This window comes from Kwoniella mangroviensis (assembly GCF_000507465.2).
Source record: "Kwoniella mangroviensis CBS 8507 chromosome 1 map unlocalized Ctg01, whole genome shotgun sequence".
NCBI classification, from domain to species: domain Eukaryota; kingdom Fungi; phylum Basidiomycota; class Tremellomycetes; order Tremellales; family Cryptococcaceae; genus Kwoniella; species Kwoniella mangrovensis.
Genome location: NW_027062533.1, coordinates 421,683 through 445,550, shown reverse-complemented (window position 1 = coordinate 445,550; position 23,868 = coordinate 421,683). Strand labels below are relative to the sequence as shown.

Genomic DNA, 23,868 nt, shown 5'->3' with positions numbered 1-23,868 from the left:
GATACTCCATATCTGATTTGTTTATTTACCTAGACCGAATCGTTTCTTTTGCTGCAGTGGTACACGGCATGATCAGCTTGGGCTCATTATGATCCAAAACGAGAAGATGTTCAGGCACCACGACAAAAAGCAAATAAAGCTGAGTCTCATATCGTTTGATGAGTTGAGGGAAGAGAGAATGTCAAAGCGACGATGAGAGATCACTGCCAAACCCACACTTACACTTCCTTTCTCAGGAGTCAACGGTCTACCCGATTCGATCCTTCTCTTTTTATCTTCCAATTCTTGTCTTTGTTTCTCCAAGGCGTCTTTCATCTCTCTGTGTCTCAAGTAAAGTTCTTCTTCTGATTGTTTGAGTTTAGCTTCTTTCTCTTGTACCTTTTGTTGGAAGACCATCTTCATCTCTGCTTCCATCTTGGCGAGTTTGGCTTCGTGCATTGCTCTTTCTTCCGCTTGTTTGGCGGCGGGGCTATGACGGAATCGACGAGAATCAGCTTCTCGTCCTTCTACCCCGAGCACTGGTTAGCTGATGTAATATGGAGATCCTCACTTGGTTTCCTTGAAAACACTCTCGTCTTGAGCCACACCCATAGCTTTCAACTTATCAGTTCGGTAATTCTCATACAACACATCGTTGGTATGTTCCCTCAGTTCTTCCATGTGGGTTCGAACGAGCATCTGACGAAGTTTAACGAAATCGCAATGGTCTTCATTATCAACTTCGATGACACCCCATGGATAAGCTCTACCTCGGACTTGTCGTCCATCAGGGGATGAAACGAGGGAGTCGGATCCGACGACGGCGAAGGGGACTTTGCTCTATGTGATGTAGGAGAACTGTCAGCATTACGAAACTTTGATTCTTGATTGTCAACCTACAATGATCTCTTCATTCTCCTGGATGGTCTCCTCATCCTCATTTTCGTATTGAGGGGGTTGGAAGATTCGGATGCCGTGATGAGCGATATCAGCGAGGATCTAGGTGCAAGTGTCCCAGTCAGCTGACTTCGGTGTCTTATGTCCATAATTCATAGCCTTTATGTCAATCTGACACTACTCACTCGTTGTTTGAACAATATGATCTCGTCGTCAGTCATAGTGTCTGCTTTAGCAATGACAGGGATTAGGTTGACTTTGGTGTGAAGTCTTCTCATGAATTCGATATCAATGGGTTTGAGTCTGTATGTGTTTCGAACGTAAGCTGAAGTCCGCTTTGCCAAGAGGTGTTAGAAGATAGCTTACGAATGACCGGTAGGTTGGATAAAGTAGATACAGGCATGTACTCTATTATCGACCAATTTAAGTCTATTGACTCTATTTTCTTGTTCTAAATAAGCATCAAATCGAGCTTCGATGTTGTCTACGATTGGCTTCCAGCTACAAGAAACACTTGTTAGCTTCTAACAGAACCGCAGAGGATTGGGCAGCTAACCTTTCATCGTTGTTTACGAAATCACCAAATCCAGGTGTATCAACCACCGTCAACTTAAGTCTTACACCGTTCTCCTCTATCTCTATTGTTACGTTGTCATTCCCATGAATCAGCTCAATACCAAAGGAGGGCCTGTTGATAAGACTTACCAGCAGAGATACTCTCGATTTGCACTGTCTTACCCCTATCTTCGCCTGGCGCAGGTATGTTCTTAGGTTGATATAGCTTGGTTTCGAACAATGTGTTTATGAGTGTTGATTTACCAAGACCGGATTCACCTGTATCCCATGAACCATAGATCAGCATGTGATGGATATGGTATGGTAGAAGCGTGGTGGTCTGTGCGAGGTAAGTGTTGTTCACTTACCAACTACCATAGCGACGAATTGAAAACCACGTCTGATCACAACCAAACATCATATATCAGCTCACTTGTCAATTCCGAGTGATGACCCAGTGGAAGCTGACTGACCTCACACTCCTTCGATGAACCTGATTAGGTAAATTACTGAACCCGACCCAACTTGCCAATTTTTTTCTTGCCAATTGTTGTTGAGCTGGGGCATTCGCAGATCCGTTGATACCAGCTCCAGGCTCAGTTTTGACGGGATAAGCAGATGGACTGATAGCTCTGGAGGATATCAGGGTATCATTCCCACCATGTGGGGAAGTGACGGCTGATGATCTGCCATCACCGTTGTATGAGAGGGAACCGTTACCGTTGCCGTTGGCTGACGGTGAGTGAGGGGCGTTGTCGTAGTATCCCTCTGACATTTTGGAGAACAAGAGAGTGTCAAGGTATAGGAAAGAACGTAAGGAAATGGAATATGAGGATATGAGGATATGAGGATATGATACGGATTCAAAGGTATAAGGTATATTATGGTGGTCTGGTATATATGGGATTGAGACTGAATGGACAATGAAAGCACAAACCATCAACCACGTCGAATTGATAAAACCACCCACCCACCACGCTAACACGCGCATGGGGCACCATCTCAACGTAAATCAGTGACCACGCGACTGCCACATCACGGAGATACCACCTATATCACCGAAGCACCATCTATCGCTCTCGCCTGGTCTTCGATATCTTCAATGAATTCGACATTCGTTACAACTGTAAACATTGTCATTGCCTTCGCACGCGATACTCATAGAAGAGATCGTCAATCATAGACTCGACCAACTGTTGATCAACGCGAAACGAAAAGCACAAAGTACAGAAATCTCAGAAAGAAATCACCAAAGATAGGGGGTCGATCACAACTTTAGAACAGCCAATCTAGATATCACTCATCTTCCTCAAAATGAGGCTCACTCCAGACGTAAGTCTATCTCTAATCTGTAACATCAGGTGTATGTGCTGGGTATTGACGAAATTGACTCGCAGTATGTCTCCAAAGCACCATCAGTTAGTTTACCGTCTTCCCTTCGTCACGGAAGCAATACATCGTAAATCTCGACCAGTGATAGCTGAACAGGTCTATTACCATAACACAAATAGCATTTAAATCCACTGAAAGAACGTGAATTGGAGTTGAGGGGTGGGTGCATCTTACTTCTCTCGGAGAACATCTCGACAAGGGGGTTTATATCAAATAAACAGCTGACAAACGTTATTCGGTGTGTAGGTTTGCAAATACCTGTTATCGAAAACCTGGCATCCCATCAAGGATCGTATGACACCCTCAACCTGACTGATAACTCAATAACGGTATTGGGTAATATACCTCATTGTGAGTCCAGCCTCCAGCCTGTATCAACGGTGGGCCAAGCTGATGTTTTCCTTGCTCCTTTCACATTTAGCACCTCGATTAACAGCTATACATGCCGCTCAGAATCAAATATCAACCATCAGCCCCTCATTACCTCCAAATGTAAGTTGATCAATCCCGCAATTCCTCTCCGTGAGAGATACAGCTGACAAAATCATGATTTATTAGATACCTAACCTCGTAACACTAGGTCAGTTGGGTCTTCGCAAATGGAATCTTACAAATAACAAGCTGACCGTTCATTGTTTTGGCTGTAGTTCTCAGCAACAACGCCATATCCTCGCTATCCACTCTACTCCCTTTAGAATCCTTAACATCCTTACGGCATTTGGTATTGAGGGGGAACCCGGTGACGGAGCATGAGCATTATAAAGAGTTTGTGGTGTGGAAGGTGAGTTCAAGTCATTTCATGATTTTCACCTTATTCCGCCTGAATCTCAGACATCATTGTTCTTTCGCTTTGAAGAAAATCTGCCGTGTCTGTTTGGCCACGAGGAATCCTCAGCTTCGATCTCGCTACTGACCTTACTGTTTCATTCAGGTGGCCAAAGGTAACCTCCACGTTCTAGATTACACCCGTATAAAAGATTCTCTTCGTGAACAATCTAAGAAACTTCTTTTGGACTCTTCGACGGGTCTACCGAACAGCTTAGCCCATCAGTTATCTATTCCTACTACCTCGTCTGTATCATCATCGGCGTTCAGCTCGAATATAAACAAGAATGCAAGTATCGCGAAAGGAGGTAAAGGAAGATTGATGACTCCCGATGAGAAACGAAGGGTAGTGGAAGCTTTGACAAGGGCAAAGACTTCGGAAGAAGTTAGGAAGTTGGAGAGGATGTTGGCGGATGGAATTGTTCCGGAAGGTGGGGTAGAGAAGAGTATAAAAGAGGGAGTCAATGGATCATAGCTTTCCAAAAAAAAAAAAAACAATTCGAAGAGAGGGCAAGGACCTGGGATAGACGATACGGCATATCAACCAAAACGCTGTTAGAACGAATGACACAGCTACAACACCCTCCGATACAGTAATCTATCAATATCGATATCAATTGATACATAGACAAATAACAAATAATGATAAATGTATAAATTGTTATTGACCAATAAGTGATACATCCATTCCTGTGTTCTTTTATGTGTATATCATTCGCGCGCAAAACTACCTTTATCTAGGTACGATATATAGATATATATATCAATATATGAGTATATCACAGACAAGTATGAAGTATCCCTTATCTCCACTTGACTCTATTTCAACGCTTCCACCAACCAACCTTTCAGATCCTCGATCTCCTGAGGCGATGATGAGTGTGGTAATCCCTGATAAGTCTCAAACCTCACACCAGGTCTTTGGAATGTCGTCCCCTTGGGAAGTAAAGGGAATCCCAATTTCTTGGTCAATAATTCTATAGATTGTTGACCATCTAATAATAACATTTACATCAAGACCATCTTAGCATAAGTCCTCAGTGATGAATCGTATGAATGGACGTCATGCTATGTTAACCAAGTGAGGTTTGAATAATCTAGTCCACTTACATTCGTAATTTACTACTGGATCAGCCGTACCGTGACCCCAGAAAATTGGAATTTCATTTGCTTGAGCTGATTTTATCTATTTTCACACACACACACATACTAAATAAATTAGTGATTTACTCATTTTATAAGTCGAGATGAATTGTATGTAGATATGGGGGGGAAAAAAAGGTATAGTGAAAGTGAGGCGAAAAACTCACATTTTCAATCTTATGATTCAATCCTACCCAAGTTGACAGACCCACTACCCCACCCAATTTCCGCTTCGAGGTCAAAGCTGTTAATATGGAAATGACACCTCCCTGGGAGAAACCACCCAAGATTATCTTGTTCTCTGGTATACCTGCTTCTACCTCGTTCTGTATCAACTTGTCCACCGCTGCTACCGACGCGAGCATTCCGGATTCGTCGTCGTAGGTTGAGTCTGTGAGGTTGTCTAGGGATGAAAGGTCGAACCATCCAGGCATGGTCATTCCTACAGGCAGGGATAAAATGATATCAATGAGATTTCTTGCACTTGCATGATGACTTTAAACAACGCAGAATGAGACAGGGAAAGGAGAATTAGAAGGTGGGGGGTGTGAATGAATGACTACCACTCACCACCATTGAACGTTATCGGTATTTGAGGCGCATGAGGTAATATCCATTTCACATTGGGGAAAGAGGACCATAATATCTTGGCAACAGGTAGCCAGCCGTGTCCTATGTATCCAAATAGTATACACACAGTCAGTAGTTCAGCTTATAATTTCCTTTTCATTTCCAATAGGAGGTACTGCAGCGCAAGTGTCAGAACCGAAACCTACCACTATCGCCCAAACCCTATGAATATATATATTTTTTGTTAGCTATGTGTATTTCACTAACGAAGGTGTGCCAGCTTACATGTAAGAAGATCACTGTAGCTGTGTGAGCCTCTTTGGGAGATACTTTGAGATGTTTCAATTGAGAAGCCATGTTTCCTGCGGACAAGCTGGAGGAAGCTCGAAAGCGAATAGGTGACTCGGAGGGTATCGGTTTGAAATGGAAGAACAGCAATAACGAGCACAGGCAGAGAGCAAATGTGATCTTGTGAACCAGAAGAATCATGCGCTGTCTCTGTGAGAGTTCAGTAGAATCGATAATGGCAGAGAGATGGACGATGGATATGAATGTGGATGAAGATGTGTGTATGTCTCGCAGATGGTGGAGTGGTCGATGGTCGATTGGGTGGGAGAAATGTGGGGTCTCCGCATCTTGATAGATGTCTTTCGATGGAATTCCAACTTACAAAGGATAATAAATCCATCTTCAATTTATCCTACTTTTCCACTTGACTATAACACCACATTCACTTTCCAAGAATGAGCGCTACACTAACCCGTCTGTCTATCCGATCACCCATATTTAATCCGCGCTTGAGCGTATCTACGATAGTGCAAAGGAGCCTCTGCACCACCCAGATCAGACGAGATGTCTTATCCGAACTCGAAAATCAGCTTCATCCTCGAGAATTGATAGAAAGGAAAAGGAAAGAGTTCGAAGAGAAGTATGGTGATAAGCTGAACAAGAAGGTCAAGTCGTGGGTCATCTCCCTCTGTCTGAAGTTCTTTCCATACAGCGCGCATGGGTCTGAAGCTGATTCGTGTAAATCGCCATAGTGAAGGAGTTAAAGATCTCGATTCACTCAAATTGAAAGTCCTCGCTCCGTCGGTCAAGGCAGCATTGAAAGCCAAGAAAGCGAAAGAAGCTGCTGCCGCTGAAGTGCAATTAGAGGAAGAAGAAAAGCAATTCCGAGAAGATGTGAAGGGTCAGCAGAGCGCGAGTGAGAAACTATCGGATGCTGTGGAAAGACGATTGAAAGAGAGAGAAATCAAAAAGAGGCAAGGTATAAGTGCGAGTGGTGAGAATCAGGCGGAAGGTGATAGAGCTGGTATAAAGGTGAGCAATGCTGTCGAGCAACATTTTCTTCAAGCTGCTGGTCTACTTATGATTAGGACCAAGCTGAGGTTCATGAGAATTAGCCCTTATCATCCATCATCAACCTTCCTCTTATCCATCTCACACCTCACGATGCCAATGCGATCTCCCAAATATGGACAGCCTACCATACTTCCCATCCAACTCTATCCAACTCTTTCTTATCGGCCACCTTACCTACAGCAGTATACAAATCGATGATATCGATCGCCAAACAAAATCCATTCTTCGTCTTACCCCTACCTCGACTTACCGAACCTACCGGTGAAACTCAGGAAGCGAAGAAAGGAGAAGTCAAGACAGATGAATATGAGATGTTCTATCTCCAATGGATATTCCACCCAACTTCAACCGCATCCCTCCCTCCTTCGGACGCTACCAATCCGGAACCTCTACCTCTGACTAGCAGTGTGATCTTCACCCCCTTGGAGGAATTTAAGAAACAGGGTGAATGGGCTCAACCTTACCTCGTCCTCACTCATTATCCTGAACTGTCGCAATCACACGATATTGTATTGATGCGAGGCGAAATATCACCTGCATCTGCTTCTGGTCCAATAGGATCAACGTCCAATCCCGGTTTCTTATTATCACAACAACAAGCTCAACTGCTTGCGTTGGCCTTACAGAGGTTCTACTGTACCTCTATCGAACCCCAGAATGAAGGTGAAAAGCAAAAGCAGGATAGATTGTCTAGAGCCAGTGCGTTGGTAAGCTTTAGGGAAAGACCGGAGGAATGGAGTTGGGAGGGATTGGTGGAGAAGGCTTATGGTGGTTTGGTATAGATTGTGGAGGTTATGCGTTGATGCATTCAATGCTAGAGGTACTGCCGATGAAAAGTACTCAATAGTACTTCTCGCTGATTTGGAGGGAATGTTATTTATCTTTCTAGTTCTCTCAGGATGATCATACCTATACTTATCTTGTCAATTAGCTACCTCATACGAGACAGTACACCTGTTCAAAAACAACTTTGTCATAAGCTCTTAACCTGGACTAACCTCGCAATACGTCATGATCTTCCTCACCGGGTCCAAGCGCATCAAAAACATGAAAATCAACGGTATATAAATCCTCAAAAATTGTATATCCCTCGATGGCGTAGCTCAATCGTCTCCGTACCATAACGGCAAAGATCACTTCCACGATCCTTTATCACAAATATCATCCCTCACAATGAGCTTATCATATTGATCAATACCATATATATGGAACAGCGCTATCATATATGTAGTATTGATCAATATGATAATTTCATTGTGAGGGATGATATTTGTGGTAACGATCCGAGGGGATACGATTTGACCTATAAGCTCTTCTTCCCCTTCGATAACCCACAGATGGGTGAGAAGGAGAAGAGGAGAGGGACGCGCGATCAATTCTTTTGATGGGTTGGCTTTCGCTTTTTTTCGTTGGAATGTGGTGAGGTCATAGGATGTCGCTGTTGAATGGAAAGAGAGGTCTGTGCGTAACCATTAACGTGATGATTCTTGATACGAAACAGAATACTATGCTATGTCATTTGTCATCGAGACAAAAGGAAAAGGGGATATCAATCTTAAGCAAAAGATCTCAACAAGGGGTTTGAGCTGACGTTATCAATGCAATCGATATCATGTAACATGTCGTAAATTCGCAAACAAAGTTCAAAGTCTGATTAGAGTACATTCGAAACCCACTTGTTATTGGTAAATTCCCTCAAACCACTATGTATAATTGATCCGAAAATTCGACTGTTGATGGCGTTGAGCGAAGAACGCCTTCAAAAACCATAATGATCAAGTCCCCAACTCGGTACGACCAATCCTGCTTAGGCAAAAAAACTATAGCAAGACGTTAAGATTCTGAGGACCACCGATTTAGAGAAACCCGCGATCAATCCTTTTCCATTCAATTTGTTTTTCGTTCTCTGATTAACATGTGTAAGAATAGTTTGAGGGTACAACGTGTTTGATGTACGTTAAGGGTAAGTAGGTGAAAGGAGGGAGGTAATCATGAGAGAATGATGGGAGTCTACTGTAACAGCGTGTTTCTATTTGTTGGTCTGACGTTATTGGTAGTGGATCTCACGTTGTTCTTCATTGTTGGAGTTTTGTCGTAACTTGCGTCCTTCTAGCAGAATCGTTACTGTATCATTCGCTTACTGTATCATTTGCGTTAGCCAATGATAGTGTCTAAACAGAAAGTACAGCGAAAATGAATTCTCTTTTGGTAGTCGAAACATCATGCTCACCAAATAAATATCGAAAGATATGATATCTGGTAACTTATGTCAATTGGCCAAATTAACGAAGAACGTAGAAGTTTGGAATATACACAAGCGATGATTTTGGGTGTATATACACAACCAAAGTTTGGACCTCGACCGAGTTGACGAAAAACGTCTCTGAACCATAACGGTTAATGTCAGAGGAACGAGCCGCCTTCTGCTTGGTCAGCAGAAGGCGGCTGGTCCTTCTGGCGCTGGTCCTGCAAAGGACGCTCGATCAATTCTTTTCTTTTTCCCATTTCCAATGTCAAGATTGACACTGTTTTTGCGTTCTTCATTTTATCAAGAAGAACACGAGTCGGATTGTGCGTATAGGAAATGATTGCCATGCTTGATTGCCATGATGAAGTGTGTGTTGTAATGGGTGGTTGAGAAGAAGAAACGTGTTTGATGGAAATTTTCTCTTAGTACGTTCTTTGTGTTGACGTTAAAATTCGATCTAAGAGCTTGGAGCGTTCCTTCGGTCCTATTTACGTCTTGTCTAAGCTCAAGAATGGTATTGTCGACGATATCAAGTATTCGCAGTGTATGCAGTGTGCGCCAAACGGACTACACTAATGATACAGTCCAACAGTTCTTGATATGAAGGAGACGTAGTGGGGTACAGTCTTCGCCTTCTGGGAATCTCACCTACAGTAGGTCAACCGTGTCATACTGTATATATACCCAATTTCATTTTGGGATTTTCGACCGAGTTAGCAAAATATCAATGAACCATGTTGGGTCAGACTGATGCCTGTCCAGGTCTCCTCTCTGGCTAACCCCAGAGAGGAATCCTGAGTCAAGGTACACTTGTTCGGCAACGGACGCTTGATCAATTCTTCTGTTTTTCAATCAATCATGCTTATTTATTATATTTTTGTGTTCTCTCTAGGTATCGCCGGCAAGGCCGAGAACTCGTTGGCAGATACATTGAATGTCTGGCCAATCGATCAAAATGAATGGCGTGGTCAGGTCGTGTCTTTGAGGTGATTCGATGGATTGATAGCTTTGTGACACGTCATCTTTTTCGTCAGCGGTGATGATGGTTCCTGTCCGAGACCAATGAGATCCCAAAAACAAGTTGATCAATACAGTATATGTCACTAGTATATCTGAGCGATGTTGTATGCAGCGAGCTGATATAGCTTGAGTGTTCATCATAGTGATACAAGTAAGCGTTACAACCGTATAGCAACACATCTTATGATACAATACAACCCTTTCTGTCAGGAGAGAATACCAATACAGCAGGACCATTTGTTTATTGCAGATCCCTAGCCATTCTCCTCGTTACAATCTTCCTTCCTTCTAATCCTTTATCAGGTAATTTCACTCTCCAGCTTCGCAATACTTCCCATGCCGTCTCAGGTAATGATATCCCTCTTCCGGGTGTAGTCCAATCCAATTTCTCACCTGATGTCTTGTACACTTTCTTCAGGATAGGGGGAGGTACGGTAGCGTTCCTGAAGGAAGTATGATCCACCCATCTATGATCTACTTCATCCCCTTTACATTCCTTCATCCCATCATATCTGTCTTCATACGTCGAGTCGTATATTTTTGGCTGAACAATCAACAGTTCTAGTCGACGAAAGTGAAACAATTCCTCTCCTGTTATTTCGTTGATGTAACTTCGGATGAGCACCCCATTAACTCGTTTGTCGCACCATTGTGAAGAATCCAGTACCTCGTTGATAGTTAAGGAAGAAAGACTGCTGAACTGTACTGCGAGTAGATTGGGTGCTTCCAGTAGATGTGAGATGACGTGAGGAGAAATCGAGTTACGAGGTGGTGGGGCTTTAGCCCAATCTGGTGGTGAGAGGTGTCGGTACCATTTGGGGGTTCTACAGGGAATGAGGATGGTTCGTAGTGATGAGAAGGGGGGTATGAGGGTGTTCTACCAATGACCTCTAATCATTAGCATCGGTTCAGTCTGAGGAAAACGGGTTCTGGGCAGCTCAGAATGACTCACCTCGATAAACGTCTCACTCTCACATTCTATTGCCTGATTCTGCACTAACACTTCGACATTGTCAAAGCCACTTTGAACCAGCTTTTCAAACCACCATCTGGCTTGCAATCCACCATACCATTCAATCCTCCTCAACGTCTTGTGTTCTCGAAAAGTCTTGATAGCCCGATCGTGAAAAACATCCCAAGCGCTTTCGCCATCATCCGTAAACCTCACTTTGAGTTCTTCCAAGCTATCCGCGGATCCGATCAGTCCGCAAGCCTCCTCTGCAGAGCGAGGATGAAGGTGGTTTAGATGCAAGGTTTTGAGGGTTTTGAGTGAGGGTGTCTTAGGGATGGGATCGTCATTAGAATCTGGGAACCAAGATGAACCGGACCAAGAAGGGTTAAGGACCAACTTCTTGATAGTGGAAGTTTCAATCTTATTGACTATGTTCTCCATCTGAGCCTGGAAAGATATCGATCCTTCCAGGACTAATTCTAACGTATGCAATTTACCAACGTTCCGTTCGGTCAATCCGATATAATCCAGAAAGAATGGAGAGTCAAGATACCGAGTTTGGGAGTAGTCATCTCTTAAATTAACCTCTGGTGATCCTAATCTTACTATCCGAAGATTCCCTCTGACTATTTCAACAATCTTCTTCAGAGTATCCATTTGCGTCCTCTTGTCTTCTAACCGATCTTGACGCATTTGAGGTAATTCCAAACGTAATTCCCTCACCCAATTACCTCTAGAAGGATGACTTGTCAATGCTGTTGACACTTGTTTCATCCGAGTTATGAATTTGAGGTTCCGTAAATTCCAGCAAATATCACTATCTTCAGCTCTTGACCAACCGATAGACCCTCCTTCCATGTCCATAGTTGACTTGAACTCTACTAAGGTATCTTCCATTTCCGGTGTGAGGGAATGCTGCGCCCACCAATCTGGCATACTGTCTTCCCACAGCAGGATCTGTTTATCCCAATTTGTGGGCAGAGACATATCCACCTTGGACCATATGACCGATTCGGCTGCATTCTGTAATGGTTTTGAGACTGATGCTAGATTGTGTGCATCGGCGGTAGACAGGTAAGACACTACGCGAAGTTTCAGCTCGAGGGGGAGTCGCTCGATTGGCGCTGATGAGGGAGGATATGGATGAGTAGTAGCGGGTTGAGGATGTGCTGCCGGTGTGGATTTGCGAGGCATGATTGTTCACATTGATTCGTTCTGATCTGAGTGTAACATACATGGATGGGATGAGATGCACAAACGATCGATGTCTTCGCCGGTGATGCGATCAAAGGATGAAACGAGTCAGGCACGTGGTTATCATCCTTCGCCAATAGTACTCGAGTAGTCCAGGATTGCTTGACACGAAACACAGGTAGTATTCCGCTGTTCCATTCATCAGCATAGTTGACGAAGTCTACGAAGTCCGGGCTGTTAGTAGATCACCCAAAGGTCGCGATCCGGAGGGGCTTCGGAGGCTACTTGGTGTACAGCATGAGTGTGGGAGTGTGAGTACGACACGCCCTGTGAAGGTGATCCGGTCACTTTCATACTCCTTTATCCCAAGAACCATGCCGTGCGCAAGGTACGATACTCGACGCTAACTATGATGTCCCTCATCCTTCCCTTATCCAACTTGGGACACCGCTGATGGGCTAACGGCCAAAGCAAGGGTGCAACAAATGTCGAGCTAAGCTGCTCGATCAACTATTTAAACTTTATAGTTGAGATACTTACAATACTTATACCCTTCCATCTGATAGAAGACGTCTACGAGTGGATCATCACAAACAAAGAAAAATATTGCAAAATGACTACTACAGAAATACCAGTCATCCCTTGTCCTCGACCATTCAGCGACCATATCGCAGGTACTGTTAACGGTGTGGATCTTCCACTCAGGGTATGGCCTGCTATCGATAAAGATGGACAAGTAGAGAAGGATTTAAGAAAGCGACCGTGGTTGATGTGGATCCATGGAGGTGAGTCGACAGTCTGATCCATATCTCTTCTAAGATGGGTACATGCGAAGTACTTGAGCTGATGCGTCAATCGATCAGGTGCATTCATGTATGGTAAACACTACGTTCCCAACGCATGGGTCATTCCAGCCTGTCGTTCTTTATCCTACCATATCGTTTCAGTATCATACCGATTCGTTCCTCAAGTCACCCACTACGATATCATCAATGACATCCAAATAGCTTACCAATGGTGTCGACCTAACCTCTCCTCTGTCCTTGGTGAAAATGCAGTCGATCTAGAAACATTCGCCGTCGGAGGTGATTCAGCTGGTGGACATCTGGCTTTATGGTGCGGTAATCACTTTTCACCACCTCCTAAGCTCATTCTGGACGTTTACGGTCTATCTGCTCCTGAAGATCCTTTCTATGCCTTAAAAGTTGAGAATTTACCTTTACCCATCCTGGGAACATCGGAAGAAGAATTAGAGGTAGCGCTCAACGACAGAAGTCCAGAGAATATTGTTGTGACTAGTGCATTTACTCTGGAATTGGAACCATTTATGACTGTGGAGAATCTGAAGATAGCATGGGGAGTGGACTACACACCGACGAAGAAGGACATCGTCAGAGCGGATTTGAATGCTTATACATTCAAGAATGGGTTGAAGATGGGTAATATCTTTAGAAGGGATAAATTCGAAACGGAAGAGGAATATAAACAAGAATTGAGGAAGTGGGGAGCGATGTATCATATTCAAGAAGATGAACCTTATCCTTCGGTCTTCATTCTCCACGGTAAGAACGACACAATCGTACCCGTGAGTCAGAGCTATCAACCTGCTGAGAAACTTAGAAAGATGGATGTCGATGTTGGGGAGAACTATGTTGATGGGATGGATCATATCTTCGAGACTTATCTTGCGGTGAGTTCATGTATCAATCACCATTTGATAATGGGTTGAGGACTGATGGTAGATGCGTAAACAGGGACCGGAAGATCCTATGTGGGATATCGCAATTGTACCACTTATCGAATTTATGAAGAAACACCTAGGTTAGATCATTGTCCATAGGGTCAGGTTGTAAGCATGATATATCGGATGCGCGGTTCCTTTGAGATATACTGTACAGAGAGTGTTTCAAATGTCCATCTGCGTTGATCGAGCTATCGCACATCAGTGATAGCGCTAACACTGATCGAACGATTTAAATGAGAAGAGTCTCGGCAAACGACTGTGGCAATCAGAACGTACCGTCGCTCAACTACAGTCATACAACTTTCAGGTGTAAAAAGGCAAATGTTCATCGTTCGACGTGACCCTCAAGATTTGATTCATCATTGATGTTGAGGCAGCCTTAGGTGAGGGCTATGAGTTTGAGTCACCTCCCCACTTCAGCTTTGTCCTAGAGAAAGTAATACCAGACCACACCCAATTGTTTGTCTACTATATGTCTGCTTATCCTTTGTCAATGATCTCAACTTTGATGCTGAAGACATAGCTCATCTGAGTCTGGGCCACTCAGGGTCTGCTCTTTCATTCATATCACCATCATTTAAAAATGGGGGGGGACACACAAGTCTGCCTTTAGGGTGGGGGTTCAGCAGGCCTGTGCCATTTATTTTCCTGATTAGGTAATTCTGATTAGGTAATTCTGACCGGGAAAGGAGTGAATGGGTTTGGTTTGGTACCCTTGACAACGCTCCGAAAACCGTGTAGACCGCTTGAAAGTACCCGTCACCTGTTGCCTATCTCACTTCACTGCCTCCTCACCATATTCATCTTCATATCACATACACATATACATATACAGATTCAGCCTTTCTGTCACTGTATCTTTCTCTACCTTGACATCTTGTATCAATTCTCATGGGATACGTCTAACTCCATTCAGACGAGACTCCTTTCATCTTGGATTTTTGTATCTTAGCGCTACGCTCCATACAGTTTATAGCATCCCGTCGCTGACACGATCATATAAAAACACCCATGTCCGTCTCTGCAGAATTAGCCAGGGTCCGTCTCGAGCCCAGGCGTGATCAAGATGATAGGTCAGATGACAGCAGTATCGCTGAAAGTGAAGATGAGAGTGTGCCATCAGCGGATGATAACGAAGGAGATTACGATGTTGGTGAGTGTCCGCTGTGCGGGGAGCACCTCCACAGTTGCTGGACTGAGTTGATGAAGAGGACAGGCTGACCTTCCCCGTAGATGCTATCAAGTGGGCTAGATACAAGACTCGAGATGATGCGGGCACGCGATGGGTGAGCCATCAGTCTTCTGTTGGAGTTTAGACATGGGAAAAGCTGATACATTGTGTTTCCAGTATTACGGTGTGATTGTAAGTTCTATAACGTGATACACAACTGTTGCCATGTAGCTGACGCTCTTGAAGTGGAATGGATATCTAAAGACTGGGTCTGAGACGTGAGTGTTACCTCTTACATGTCGACACAGACCTATCCGATAGCTGACATCTCTCATGAAGTGAGGAGCCTATCTCCTCATTTACCGTTACTCCAGGTCAACCAAATCTTATCCGAGAGTAAGTCTCCCTTAGGTACCAATCAATTCGCCTGCTTATTTCGCGACTCAGGTTCTGGCAAGCCATCGGTAAAACGACTGGACGTGGAAGACGAGAACCGGAAGGTCGAATGAATGAGTTTTACGAGACTCCGCCTGAATGTCTAAGTGAGTATGATGGAATGCTTCTGCTTCCTCAGTGCCAAGTGCCAAGTGCTGTGGCTGATTCCTTGATGTAGAGAGATGGTTTCACGAGAACAGAACCAGGAAGAACGGTCTCAATTACAAGAGGAATTACGAGACGTACAAGCGTCGAAGAGCTAAGGAGTTGAAAAGGGAACAGTTGGAGAAAGAGGGTAAAGAGATACCCAGCGATCTGTGGACTAAGAAGGCGGATTCAGATTACTACCTCTTCAAGAGACAGTTAAGGGCAAGACGTCGTCAACAGCGGGCTACTGGAGCGGTCAATGGAGATCGACCTACCACCTCTGCTCGTAGTTCTCGCTCTATCACTCCTGCAACCTCGCGAGCCTCTACCACTCGTCCGCGAACGGCTCCTTACCATGCTACTGCTACTTCTACTGCCCCTGCCCCTGCTCCTCCAGCTACCACTTCCTCCGGTAACGCCGTCGTATCTCTTGGCTCACCAGCATCGGAATTTGGATCTGAATTCAACTCTGATCGCGAAGGTGTCGAAGAAGAGCTCCGAGCTGAGTCCTCAGACAACGATGATCAACCTCCTAAAGCTTCATCGTCAAAAAGAAAAGCTCCTTTTGAGTCTCCAGTAGGCAGTACTTCCACTTCGCAAGCCAACCATCAAGTGAAGAAAGCAAGGACGGAAGAAACAACTTCTCGACTTGCCAAGGTCGGCAAGATTGCCAAACGAGTCTTATCCCCTCCTCCATCTGCTTCTGAGGTCACCTTCGGTGCTTTGCAAGATGGTATATTCGAGTTGAACCCTGGTGCTTCTACTTCTTCATCTGGACCTTCCTCCTCGACTGCGCCTGTCTCGGCCGTCCCAGCACCCATGCCTACTATTCAAGCGACTTCGGCTGTCGACTCACCTGCTCTGACAGCAAGAAGCATCAACAATCCAGCTTCGACCTCATCTGCACCTATTGCACCGCCCCCGCAACCCATAAGCGCAATAAAGGCTGCATTATTGCGACTTGAGGCTGAAAAAGCTGAAGTACCCAGGAAAGCCTCTATGACCGCCTCTATCGCTCAAGCCGTATCTTCCAGTCCCATTGTTCCTCAGGAGAAGCCTTCTTCGCCCACTCTTGATCGGACCTCGGCTTCTGCACAAACCACACCTCCCCTCACATCTGTCAATCAACCCGCACCTGCACCCAAGTCAGCCGCATTGCCTCACAAACCACTTACACCATCGGCAAGTTCGTCGGGTCCGGTTCCAAATTTCAATCCTAAACCTGTTGCAGGATCTTCCAAGGCTCGGCTACCTCTGCCTGAGAAACCCAAGTACGTCCAACCAAAGAAGATTCAGGTGATAGACGACGTAGTCGATCCTCGAGCTGGCCGTCAGGCGAAAACGAATGTCGATGATGGTGGCAGACATCGACCGCCCCCGCTGAACAACACTGCGCCTCAACGTTCTTCTGCTTTCGTGCCTCGTACAGCTAATCAGAATCAGCAGAATGCCAATCATCAAAACCAATCCTTGAATGGTGCCAGTGTCAGATCACCAATTGTCGATCAATCGCCCACGCTGTATGTCCATATATCATGTTTCCTTGAATTCCACGAGATCGCTAATCTAATGTGCTTTTTAGTCTTACTGGCCTCGCGGCAATGCAATTACCAGCTGATCCAAGAAGAAGAGCAATTCAACCAACGCAAAAGCAAGTATCCCGTTTTTCCTATTGAAGAATCGAAGAATATCTTACAAGTCCGCTAAAACCCAATTGTCTCCCTTACGTAGCTCGAACATCACTCAAAGCGCTCTCCCCACCCCTGCTACAACACCCATACAAGGCACTAAAGACTCAGCACCCATCAATTTCCCCCTCAATCCCATTGATGGGCAAGGTGGCTTGGTTACGTTTTCACCTCAATTGATTTTACGTTCGCCCGGTAAATTCGTTAACGTTATGAAATTCTGCATGACAAATCCTCACTGGGCTGCATACTTCACACCAGCAGCCATGGAGTTCATCAACAGTGGTTGGTCGAATCGCCAGTAGGTCGTCTTTATCACCGTTCCCCCCTCGAACATCGCTAATCGTTCATTTGTCTTTCTCAGGTTATGTCCAGATGCTACTCAAGCTTTCTCAGTGCTCGTCCAATTCCTCCCTCTCGATGGCCTATTGCGTGACCTTGCCGGAGCAGGTATCACCTCAGGTGGAGGTCTTAGCATCAGTTGCTGTCCACCCAACCCTTACCAAGCTGATGACTGTATCAAATGGAAGACCTGGTTACACGATGTATGCGCTACTACCGATTATCAAGAACTTGTCACTCTCTGCGAGAAATACAACCAGAAGCTCGGTCCGACTTTCCCAATGGTCATCAAAGAAGCAGATTTGGGGAAGATCGAATTATTGCAAATTGACGATATGAAAAATATCAAAGCTCGACACCTTACGGATCATACACGATTCGTCTATGTCACTCCTGAAAGGAAACCCAGTCCAACGGAAGCAGTGAGTGCTTTACCGTTGCCTCGGCAAAGGAAGAGAACAATAGCTGACTTCCGCACTTATACGCCCAGGTTGAGTATATATCAGTCGACGATTTCATCAATCTCTTAGCAAGTGGAGATTAATGAGTGTAAGTTGATTGAAAAACGGCGAACGCCGACGAGAGCGAACAAAGGAGGCTGATCCAATTTTTTTTTTTGGTTCACATCAGCCTAAATTTGAACCTTGTGAGTGTTTCACACAACCTCTCTTGCCATTTGTCTCACCCCACATACCACCTCGCTTCTATCTGGACCAAAGCGGTCATCCTTGAGCTGTCATCTGGGTCCTAGTGACCTGGTGTGACAAAGTAATTCCTTTGTCCCATTTCTGCCCTCCTTTGTCTTAAAGGCAAACTATCACAAAGGAAATCTTATGAAGGGAAATATATATCTCAACCACATCCTTTCAAGCACTCCCCTCCTTCAATTTTCCTTTGTTGTGGATGTTTTGTGTTGCTGGGTAAAAATCATTTTTGGCTAACTTTGTATTCCTTTGTTGTAGCTTGTCTTTAAATTCATTCAGAATCAAGCTCCCTTTGTCTATTCTCAACTTCAGCTGGACTCTTTTGTCCCTAAAAAATCTCATTTACCCTGATAAACAATCATATTCTGCCACACCTACCAATTTGTAATGCCCAAACCTACTTTATTCATCTTCTCAAACCCCTTTCCCATCTTTTTGAATTTCTCAACTGTCTTGTGTGTTTATGGATTGGAAGATTTTCAAGTCATTCTATTGTGCTTGATTATTTTCAGCCTTTTACTTGTTGGATAAAAAGCAAAGATGACAAAAAAATGGGAAATATATACAAAAAGAAGCAAAAAAGGTCTATTGAACTTTTATTCCAAAGAACCCTACTGTCAGGGATGTGGGGGTCAGTAACACCGAACGGGATTGGTGGGCTTTGTCCAAAGAGAAGGACGTGTGTCTCTGGCTTGTAGAAGATCTAGTGTGAGTGGCGGTGAACTAAGTTAATCAAGATGTGACTTGACTATTGAGCAAAGCATGTCGCCCGTAGCTACGGGGTGCTCCAGGTTTTTCCCGGAGGTTCACCCGGAGTATGGAGACCCCACTCCCGTAGGTTAAAAAACTCCGGGATTCGCTGCCCGGAGTTCAAATGCTACGGGAAATTGGTCAGGAAGACATCAGGAGCACTGTAGCTACGGGTTTTAATGCTCAGGAGTTGGGAACACATCCCAGAGGAAAAAACCCTCCGAGATGTGTGGTCCAATGCATCAAATTAAGGGTAAAGTAGGTGTCACGATGATCTAACTAAGACCTCAGTAGACGGCCTTAATCGTATAGGAGACGGCCTAAGTAGGCGAGCAGATGATAAGAGGACAACAGATGATATACTAATCTAACCAAAGTATATAAGAGATGAACGACTTCGTTGGTACAAGCAACGAAATCGTTCAACTAACCCGGATATCGTTGAGACTTACGATATCCTAGCTAAACGAAGTACTCAGCTAGACAGGTAGACTTCCAAGGGGACAATAGAGATGTAGCCTTGAGGAGATACTGAAGTACGAAGTGATATCGTGGAATCAATAGTAAGACAAGACAACAATTGAGAATTCATGAGGGGAAACATCATGAATACGAAATTAGAGAGGATATATATATCTACTATCCTGAAAGTCCAATGTCCATAGTAGAAGTTGAATGAACGAAGTTGAGTGATATCTCCAATAAAACCTATCCTTCTCCTATATCCTACTATCTCCATATTCTACCAACAATATTGACCGATATCGTTGTCCTAAAACCGAGGTCGTTATCCATTACGTAAATCCCTATACCAATAACCTTGTCGTGGAGGTAGCCGACATGACAGTAGGGTAGGTTCAGGGTACATGCGGTCGCCACCTTTGGTAATTATGAGATAATGCCGGCATGCACATCTTTGACTTGTCAACACCTCGACATTTCAACATGCACATATGTGCTACTAGCACATCTTCCTCTTTACCTGTACAAGTCTTGATATCCCTCTAAAGCCCTCAAATACGACACTCACGATGGCTGACGATGTTCGAAAGCAGCTGGACGAGGCAGAAGCAGGATGCGTGGCTTGGCTGGCGACTTTGAATGCCGCAGGTAAGTTCCGGTATTCCTGACCTCCTGACTTCCTGATTGTGCTGATATCTGGGCTGTGATAGAACACGACTACTTGCTTGGGGAGCTGCCAGGCTCTCACTTTGAAAGGGAGCCTAGATTGGATGATGAAGACAATTTGATTAGTATAAAATCGAATTGGGATACTGCCAAGAGGGTGATTGATACCTACAGGGAGAATAATCAAGGTGGTAACGCGCTAGGTGAGTGTTTGTGTATGTAACATGTCATTATTGGTGTCTAACCACCCTTCAGGACCATCCACCAACGTCCCAGATGCGTTGAAGCTTCCTCCAGGCTGGGCAATAGAACCTACTGGTAAGTCCCGGAGGCCGGAGCTTCCTGGCCTCCTGGCCTCCTGGAATAATAACTGACACTCAGAACAGCTGACTCCGAAGGTCGACATCTCTGAAAGAGAAAGACACCCAGTGAGTATCTGGCATTTTCTGCTTCATGTTAATAGGTCTCTGAATTCCTGGGAAACAGCTAATTGGCCTTCATTAGCTCCGACCAAGCCGACTAAGCCTAAATCGACAAAATCGACAATTGGCAAAGGGAAAGGGAAAGCCGCTCCCATCGAGATCGAACAAGATGAGTTGGAGGAGACTGACTGTGAGCTATCAACCAGTACCTCAGGGATTAGTGGGAGTGGAGACGACTTTCAGCTCCCGGAGGCTGACCAATCCCGGACCTCCGGGAACTCTGGGTCCTCAGACAAAGGCAAATCCAAACTTTCCCCCGATCTCGATGACGAGCCCCCAAAGAAAAAGGGCAAGAAGATTCCTATAGTCTCCTATCAAGCCTAAACCAACCAAGAAGGCCGGTTCATCTCAAAATACCCCCCTTGCCACTCCTAGGCATCTTTCTCTCCCAAAAGCTGCTTCACCCTTCCATATTGGTGCTAGCAGCTCCTCCATTATCACTCCTTCTCCCCATGGTGGTCCCAAATCCCCAACAAAGGGAAAGCACATCCTCAGCTTCACTTCATTGGAGAATACATACAATAATGCGATTATCAAATGGGAGCAAGCTCAACAGAGAGAAGATCACACCTGGAACATCTTTGAGAAGCCAGAGATCATTGTCATGATGGCCACGGTCAATCAGGACGTCTAGTTGCCTATATAGCCGGCGGAAATTCCGAGTCGTCGGAATTCCCGATTGTTCCCTTTTGTGGTTCAGTGGTTACGACCGGCTACGTCTACCATTGTGACAGTATCGGGAATTCCAACAGGCCCCGGGTTCGAGTCCCACCATCGGCGCAGACTTTTGTGCTCACGTTGGCCTGCGTAAAGCCACCCAGAACATATTACGTAATAGCGCCCTTACGTAAGCCGGGCGCGGTTTTCGGTTCAGATAGGCGTAAATCTAACCCATAGGCGCGAGAGATCGCCAATGACCATAGAGTCGCGAGGTCGCGCCCTCCCTCTCCCTGGGGAGGACCGTAGTGTCATGATGGCCACGGTCAATCAGGACGTCTAGTTGCCTATATAGCCGGCGGAAATTCCGAGTCGTCGGAATTCCCGATTGTTCCCTTTTGTGGTTCAGTGGTTACGACCGGCTACGTCTACCATTGTGACAATCATCCCTCACTCCGATTACAACAAGCTAGGCCTGCAACTTGAAGATCAAGAGTACAGAAACACTTACATGTGGTTTCAATGCAAGTAAGTAGTTTCCAGGAGTCAGGAGGCCTGGAGGTCCTGAACTCCCGGCACTCTATTCCCCATGAAAGCTTCAATCACAGCTGATATGCGATGCAATCTAGGTTGTGCAAATTGCGCTACAGACATCGTGTCGGGGAGTCTTCTGGTGGTACCTTGAGCGACCATAAATCTAGGTGTAAAGGCAAACAAGAAGCCAAGAACGCCATTGCTCATGGTACCCTCATCAACGCCAACACCATGACTGAGTCCAAGCTCCTGTTCATGGCAGTCATCAACCCTGCACTCCACAACCGATCTTTCAACTCGTTCAACGATCTTTTGGTGAGTATGGCTCCTATCTTAAATCCCGGAGGCCCGGAGCTCCCAGAGGCCCGGAAGTCTGCTTACGTCTCTTTCACACTGACAGATCAGCGAGCTTGTCAAGTCTCTTTCTGTCCCAATTAAGATCCCTCAACCCAGAACTCTATCCAACCATTGCAGAGGATTTGTTACTGCTATTAGAGAGACTGTATTCAAGAGGGTACAAGAACGAATGGTAGGGAACATCTCAATGGCTGTGGATGGGTGGTCAATGTCATGTCGGCTACCTCCACGACAAGGTTATTGGTATAGGGATTTACGTAATGGATAACAACCTCGGTTTTAGGACAACGATATCGGTCAATATTGTTGGTAGAATATGGAGATAGTAGGATATAGGAGAAGGATAGGTTTTATTGGAGATATCACTCAACTTGGTTCATTCAACTTCTACTATGGACATTGGACTTTCAGGATAGTTAGATATATATATCCTCTCTAATTTTGTATTCATGATGATTCCCCTCATGAGTTCTCAATTGTTGTCTTGTCTTACTATTGATTGATATCACGATATCACTTTGCACTTCAGTATCTCCTCAAGGCTACAACGTCTATTGTCCCCTTGGAAGTCTACCTGTCTAGCTGAGTACTTCGTTTCTTTATGTCACAATGGTAGACGTAGCCGGTCGTAACCACTGAACCACAAAAGGGAACAATCGGGAATTCCGACAACTCGGAATTTCCGCCGGCTATATAGGCATGCTGTTGTGACCGTCATGACACTTTAGCTAGGATATCGTATAAGTCTCAACAATATCCGGGTCAGTTGAACGATTTCGTTGCTTGTACCAACAAAGTCGTTCACCTCTTATATACTTCGGTTAGATTAGTATATCATCCGTTGTCCTCTTATCATCTGCTCGCCTAATTAGGCCGTCTCCTATACGATTAAGGCCGTCTACTGAGGTCTTAGTTAGATCATCATGACAGTCAAGCCCAAATCATCGATCATACCTTGGCATTGTGATCTCCTGGCTTGAAAGGATCCAAGGAGAACATTCAAACTCCCCCAAGGCAGTTCAAGTTCGATCCACAGTCCTCAATTTCATCCAGTAAGCAGAATTTCACAATTCCTTGGTTCTAGGGGTCCTCAAACTAATTGTTGCACCCCTGTAGCGCCGAGGGAGCTTCCACAGGTCGTTCTATGGCCAATCAAATCTCTCACAGTCTTGGAGTAAATCTTGGTCAAAATGTAGGTCCCTGAGTCGAAGGTCCAGGAAGTTCCTACGGCTGACTTCTAACATTTTGCAGCTTTTGCCATCACGCTTGACAATGCTTCAGCCAATGATGTCCTCGTGAAAGGCTTGGTAAAGATGATTCCCTCCCCTCTTTACGGAGAAGATAAGAGAATTGGTGCTTGCACATTCTCAATTTAGTAGTCAAGGTATGTACCAGGAGGCCAGGAAGTCAGGAGTTCCGGAGGGCTACCTTCCTGAAGCTGAATAAATCATGTTAATGCTGGGTTGTGTCTCCATAGTTGCTCCTCATGCCCTTCACCCTAGCGCCACACTTACTCGGCTTGAACAAATGGTTCAGAGGCAGGCACAGACCAAAAATCGACTTCAAGACAACGAAAATGATGATGATGATGG

General features: G+C 44.9%; 8 protein-coding genes across 8 annotated transcripts; 5 read left to right on the top strand and 3 right to left on the bottom strand.

Moving 5' to 3' along the window:
* Positions 1-21: 21 nt before the first annotated feature.
* I203_100152 (uncharacterized protein) lies at positions 22-2,206 on the bottom strand (the record flags this gene model as incomplete). The annotated part of the gene is made up of 10 exons (XM_019151290.1): positions 22-51; positions 223-469; positions 551-819; positions 880-978; positions 1,062-1,179; positions 1,243-1,377; positions 1,433-1,514; positions 1,582-1,710; positions 1,800-1,831; positions 1,905-2,206. 10 exons carry the CDS (start codon positions 2,204-2,206, stop codon positions 22-24), a joined length of 1,443 nt encoding a protein of 480 aa, XP_018999373.1.
* Positions 2,207-2,745: 539 nt separating this feature from the next.
* I203_100151 (uncharacterized protein) lies at positions 2,746-4,123 on the top strand (the record flags this gene model as incomplete). Its single annotated transcript, XM_019151289.1, has 8 exons — positions 2,746-2,763; positions 2,829-2,849; positions 2,943-2,982; positions 3,070-3,174; positions 3,245-3,315; positions 3,382-3,403; positions 3,471-3,604; positions 3,755-4,123. The coding sequence occupies 8 exons, from the start codon at positions 2,746-2,748 to the stop codon at positions 4,121-4,123; spliced, it is 780 nt and encodes a 259-aa protein (XP_018999372.1).
* Positions 4,124-4,467: 344 nt separating this feature from the next.
* Positions 4,468-5,718, bottom strand: I203_100150 (uncharacterized protein; the record flags this gene model as incomplete). The annotated part of the gene is made up of 6 exons (XM_019151288.1): positions 4,468-4,643; positions 4,759-4,834; positions 4,959-5,233; positions 5,362-5,463; positions 5,568-5,583; positions 5,647-5,718. The coding sequence occupies 6 exons, from the start codon at positions 5,716-5,718 to the stop codon at positions 4,468-4,470; spliced, it is 717 nt and encodes a 238-aa protein (XP_018999371.1).
* Positions 5,719-6,104: 386 nt separating this feature from the next.
* On the top strand, positions 6,105-7,505 carry I203_100149 (uncharacterized protein; the record flags this gene model as incomplete). Its single annotated transcript, XM_065516578.1, has 3 exons — positions 6,105-6,322; positions 6,402-6,681; positions 6,765-7,505. The coding sequence occupies 3 exons, from the start codon at positions 6,105-6,107 to the stop codon at positions 7,503-7,505; spliced, it is 1,239 nt and encodes a 412-aa protein (XP_065373396.1).
* Positions 7,506-10,232: 2,727 nt separating this feature from the next.
* On the bottom strand, positions 10,233-12,137 carry I203_100148 (uncharacterized protein; the record flags this gene model as incomplete). The annotated part of the gene is made up of 2 exons (XM_019151286.1): positions 10,233-10,868; positions 10,944-12,137. The coding sequence occupies 2 exons, from the start codon at positions 12,135-12,137 to the stop codon at positions 10,233-10,235; spliced, it is 1,830 nt and encodes a 609-aa protein (XP_018999369.1).
* A 613-nt stretch (positions 12,138-12,750) lies between these two features.
* Positions 12,751-13,963, top strand: I203_100147 (uncharacterized protein; the record flags this gene model as incomplete). Its single annotated transcript, XM_019151285.1, has 3 exons — positions 12,751-12,922; positions 13,001-13,827; positions 13,892-13,963. 3 exons carry the CDS (start codon positions 12,751-12,753, stop codon positions 13,961-13,963), a joined length of 1,071 nt encoding a protein of 356 aa, XP_018999368.1.
* A 929-nt stretch (positions 13,964-14,892) lies between these two features.
* On the top strand, positions 14,893-18,208 carry I203_100146 (uncharacterized protein; the record flags this gene model as incomplete). Its single annotated transcript, XM_019151284.1, has 10 exons — positions 14,893-15,034; positions 15,115-15,167; positions 15,230-15,244; positions 15,299-15,330; positions 15,392-15,448; positions 15,500-15,594; positions 15,666-17,154; positions 17,366-17,623; positions 17,687-18,086; positions 18,155-18,208. The coding sequence occupies 10 exons, from the start codon at positions 14,893-14,895 to the stop codon at positions 18,206-18,208; spliced, it is 2,595 nt and encodes an 864-aa protein (XP_018999367.1).
* A 1,941-nt stretch (positions 18,209-20,149) lies between these two features.
* Positions 20,150-21,052, top strand: I203_100145 (uncharacterized protein; the record flags this gene model as incomplete). Its single annotated transcript, XM_065516577.1, has 4 exons — positions 20,150-20,228; positions 20,291-20,449; positions 20,502-20,564; positions 20,751-21,052. The coding sequence occupies 4 exons, from the start codon at positions 20,150-20,152 to the stop codon at positions 21,050-21,052; spliced, it is 603 nt and encodes a 200-aa protein (XP_065373395.1).
* Between the last annotated feature and the right edge of the window lie 2,816 nt (positions 21,053-23,868).